Source organism: Montipora capricornis, chromosome 14 (genome assembly GCF_036669925.1).
Source record: "Montipora capricornis isolate CH-2021 chromosome 14, ASM3666992v2, whole genome shotgun sequence".
NCBI lineage: Eukaryota > Metazoa > Cnidaria > Anthozoa > Scleractinia > Acroporidae > Montipora > Montipora capricornis.
This window is the reverse complement of record NC_090896.1, coordinates 21921980-21926979: the sequence shown is the minus strand read 5'-3', so window position 1 is coordinate 21926979 and position 5000 is coordinate 21921980. Positions and strand designations below refer to the sequence as shown.

The following is a 5000-nucleotide window of genomic DNA, read 5'->3' as shown; positions in this document are numbered from 1 at the left end:
TTTTTGTCATACGTCAAAGAAAACTGTTTGGTCCTTTAATCCCACAGGAGATTAAGGACCTTGTTATTGCCAAATATAGAGAGGTGGGTATTCATAAATCAGTTTCATTCGAAAGCCTTTTTTCAACGTACTATATCAGAGCAGGGCCCGGTTGTTCAAAAGCCGATTAGCGCTAATCCCAGATTACAAATTAACCAAGGAATTTATTTCTCTACTCCCCCATGCTGTGCAACGCTGATATTCGGCGAAACTTTACATTAGAAGAAGTCAATCTTGAAAAATCTTAACCTTAACCTTGTAACGTAATGCTAAAGGAGAGTACTGAAAAGCCGAGTCAATTTTGAAAGCTACAAGTCGAGATCGGGGAAACTTTTTTTCAGGAAATAGATTGCAACAGAAGTTTCCCGCGCATTCTAGGATTAGCTCAATCAAATTGGGCCAAGGACGATGAACGGTATACCATGTTTCACCAGGCTACTATTCAAACACTCTGTGATCATCATGGCAAATAAATAAGATAAATTAAAGCGCAAGTGAGTGAATCAGAGGCCGCAAAAAAATACAGTACACTTAGCCAAGTCTAGCTTCTTTCTCGAAACGGGAAACCTCTTTTTGAAAACTTAGTAATAATACTAGTTTACCTAAATGGTAGAAATGCTGCCCAAGGGAAGGGAGATGCTGAATTATGCTTGCGGTAATTTAACGACGGTTTGTGCGTGGAATTTAAGGGAGATTTTAATAGGTGTTGAGCAGGGACCGTACAAAACGTGGACCCCTAAACTGGACCCCAAATTGGACCTCCTTCGCCTTGCGTGACACCATGATTCACAGCTATTTGGTTGGGGAAAAAGTATATCCCTATAAATCTCAACAGTTTGAGCCTTTCAAGTACATTTAGAGATGTCTTCATACACATGTATTTTATCTCATGAGCGAAAAGTAAGCGCTTTCATCGCAGAGTGAACTCCAGATGTTTTCGTAGCTTACCGGCCGCTATATTGGTTGACTACATGGCATCTCCTTACAAAACTCTGTAAATTTGCGTGAAACGCATTGGCAAATAATTCAGAAACGATTTTCTGCAGAGACCTGAGAATTGGAGAGGTGGCTGAAAGATTTGTTTCTTATAGCGCTGCAAGCATTGCACGATTTTGAATTTTTTTGCTGCGTGACAGTGAAACTATCTGTATTTCAATTTGAGGATACAAGAAGCGAAATGAAAAACAGAGCAGGGTCCAATCTTCATACCGCGCATGTTAATTCCTCCATTCGCGCATAACCACAATTCTTTGCGCCCCTGACCACAATCCCTTGCGTTTCGAATAAAAACGTGTTCTCCCGATTAGAGAGCTGCCTCGGTCGTTCGCTTCACGCTCGCTCACTGCGACAGCAATTACTGAAGGCACTATATTCCATGATCCAGTTGAATTTTCTGGCCACTGAACTCTTTTTTCGCTTTTTTTCGTTTTTTTTCTTAACAGGAAGTTTCCTTCTCTACCGGCCTCCTTAGCCCTGTCAGTACCAAAGAAACACGTTCATTATAGAAGATCACAGGGCTACTTCAATTCAGCAGTCTTGGTGACCACAGAGTTTCCAGCAACGTCATTCCCAAGTTAGGATAGAAAGACAGACAGACAGATAGATAGATTGATAAATGTTGCCCTACTTCCGGACACTTGGCCTTTACGATTCTGTATACACCTTATTCCGAAATGGCCGCTGATTTATGCGGATACAAATTGGCCCTTGTTGCCTCGTTCAAGATGAAATATTCTTTTGAATTTTAAGCTTAAGAACGGGGCATCAATGGCTTATTTGAATGAAAACAAGAGAATATTTAAATGGCGGCCATTTTGGAATAAGGTAGATTTCGTTGTAAAAACGAAACAAATCCGAACGATACGTTTGAAAGAGTTATTGACTAGTCTGCCTGCGTTAGTGTTCTTTTCGTGACCAAGCTACGCTCTATTTAGGTGGGAAGATTCAAGTTTTTGTTAAGCTAAGTAAAATTTTATCGGGCGTCGAATCGTCTTTTCAATATTGAGCGATCTGTTTTTGCAAAATGCGCGATAGATTTTTTTTTTCGACATAAGTTAAGCTAAAAGGACTATGTCTTGAGCATATAAGAATTTTCCGTTTGCAGTTTCGTATGTCCGAGCAAGACTACTAAAGAGTGAAATTGCATTTTGGGCGAGGTGTGCTGAATTCCGGACAACTAAGGATAGCAAACAGTAGGGTCAGCGCCGTGAAGGAAAAAGTGTTTTGCAAAAAAAGATTATTGAAATTCGAAAATACTAATAGTGTCCACTGAATCCACTTTCCAATTGTTTTTTCCCATCAGTCACCGGTCTTAACTTTCCGTAGTCTGAAATTTCAGCCGTCTCCTCCCTAACCGTAGTAGGGGGGGGGGGGGGGGGCTACTAGGGTTAGGGAGGAGACGGCTGAAATTTCAGACTAAGCTTGCTGCAATTCAGCTTTGAGTGTTTTCAATATACTGATTACTTCTTCGCTAAAATGGGAGAAAATGCTTTACAATTCGGACAAACTGCATGTATTTTCTTCAAGTTAAAGGAAAGTTTCCTCATTTGACTTTTATATGATGTATTTTGCAATGATCTAGAAGATTATTTATCTCGTAACTTTCGTCCGGAGATAGGGCAACCCGTCCTGAATAAGGGCACCGAATTTGACTTAATCTTTCCGCAATTGCAAAGAAACCAAAAAGTGCGCAAAGCGTCCACTATCCGAGCTTTGATCTAAGCATTCCACTGAAGTATGACCAAAATTCTGAGAACAAGTGTTACACAAAAAAACTTGGCTTTCACGCGGCTCATTTGACAAAGCTTAGCTGACTGCTTGTCAAGAATACGCGATGGGCATAATGAAAGCAGTTTTGTTGGGAATAAAAATGTAAAAAAAGTAACATCAATTCGTGATGAAGTCACGCTGTCTATTGCAAAACCAATATAATATTCATGAGCGAAACGGCCTATCAAAACACCGATAACACGTCCCGTCCTGATAAAACATGTACACTCCTCGTTAGAATTCTCTATGTAAAGAATTGAATATTCTGACGGCATGATGTAGCGGGCCAAACGTCGAGCATGGTGTAGAGGGCCGTGGAAGCTTTTGGAATTGATCGGGGGGGGGGGTGGGGGGATTTAAGAGAGGCGGATAGATTTGGTCATTCTACGTCAATCTGTAGCTGTTCCTTAATGGTTTTTCCTTAAGTTTTGGTTTTGCAATGGTTTTTGTGCCCATTCCTTGGGGTCTGGTGCCGCTGCGTTAGATGAAGAATACGTTTCCACGTAATGTTTGCCACTTCAAAAAATTTTTTTTTCGTATCTGGCATGGTACAATTCGTTTTAATTTAATGCTCGTGTAAGTTTAATCATGATAGCTCAGTATAATGTTGATGCGTTGTACAAAATTCTAGCTAATGTCATGTTGAACAGTGGATTAGTATCATTATTCTTATTACTTTCACATTGAACTCTCGTTGCAGTAAAGTTCTGACGTTTGAGTGACATGGGAACGAGTCAGTCAGAAATAGTAACGAGGCCCGGCATGTTTTTCTTGTATGCATCCATGAACTTCTCTCACATTTTGCACCATTGTTTGGACTCCCGAGGGACTTTTTTTTTGTGGAATGTTTTTGAAGTCGTTCAATAAACTCGCATGTCGTGTTTTGCGAGTCTAAAACCACTCGACTGCGCCACGTGGTTTTAAATCCGATAAAACACTCCTGCTCGTTTATTAAACAGTACCTAAAATTATTAAATAAAATGAACGAAGTAACGAAATAGATTATACTGGAAGACAGTCTGATCTACTCTGGTTTGAAGAAACTTAAATGTAGCTTACAAAGTTACCATTTAAAGACCCATTCTTGACCTCGTTCCCGGGACCTCTCCCTTGGCTTTATGAGACCTTTTTGAAGTTACAGCGGCCATTTTGATTTCTATTGTTTCGAAAGACATTATGGGATGCTCAGGGGGCAAATGAATATGGCCATCCCATAATAGCTATTTGAAACAATGGAAATCAAAATGGCCGCCGTATCTGCAAAAAAGTCTATAGTTTTTAAAAATCTATTTTCAGTTTTAAGTTCTAGTTCCCAATGTCGCGCGGTTAAGATGATCAGGGCCGGGGAATTTTCTGCTTTGTGTAGCCACAACGAATTTCCTTTACGTCAATCTGGTACCCAGAATCCTCGGGCTTTTTGGTCAGCGGGTGAGCGCCCGGAAAGACTCTGGGATAATGGACTGCATTTTCCTAGAAAACGTGGGTTCCGGTCTCATTGCGCATACTTGAGTTTAAACGAAAACAGAAAAGGGTAAACAGTGGAATGGGCGGGTTGAAAGTGTTCGAGAAATAGCAATTTTAGAAGCGAAATATTTTGGTATCTTTTCTGTATTGGTGAAACAATGACCTGTGTTTTGTGCCTGCCGGGAAAGTGTGCCATTTTAGCTTATCCGCTGTGACCTGTAAGAGAACTGGTGACGATTCACAAAATTAATACTGGAGTGTGACCCTCCTGGGCCATTGTAGATTATGCATCACATTCCCGAGCATTTGGAAAGACGAGAGCACGCACAAAAAAGTGATGACTGCGGCGAATCATCCACTTGTAAGTAAACAACTATACTAAACACTCAACTGGGCAATTTGTCCAATATTGTTCAATTAAGTGCAAGGGTCACTTCTCTCAATTTCGTCCATAACACGCACTTCAAGCATATACATTCGGGCATTTCATCGAGTTCAGGGACGGTTCGGTCGACGCCCTTAAACTAAACACGAAAAACATTTTTGGCCTGTGCGGTTTCTCAAAAAAAGAAGTTACACAAGCATAATCTGTTTGAAAAGGCACAAAATCAACAATTTGAAAGATATTAACCTTGAATTATCCCCGAAGATGCTCGAATTTTCCTTTTTTCAACATTCACCCTTTAAAATCTTCTGCAGATTCCCCAAGAGGGATCCCCTCAAATCTC

At 40.5% G+C, this 5000-nt stretch overlaps 1 protein-coding gene across 2 annotated transcripts in view; it reads left to right on the top strand.

Annotated features, from left to right (window-relative positions):
• Positions 1-3481, top strand: part of LOC138032708 (uncharacterized) — a 15254-nt gene extending 11773 nt beyond the window's left edge. For both annotated transcript variants that reach the window (XM_068880413.1, XM_068880412.1), the window contains exons 6-7: positions 1-83; positions 1482-3481. The exon at positions 1-83 is cut by the window's left edge and continues 1 nt beyond it. In XM_068880413.1, coding sequence (XP_068736514.1) covers positions 1-83; positions 1482-1544 — 146 coding nt within the window. In that variant the 3' untranslated portion in view covers positions 1545-3481. The remainder of the gene's footprint in view (positions 84-1481) is intronic.
• The last annotated feature ends 1519 nt before the right edge of the window (positions 3482-5000 follow it).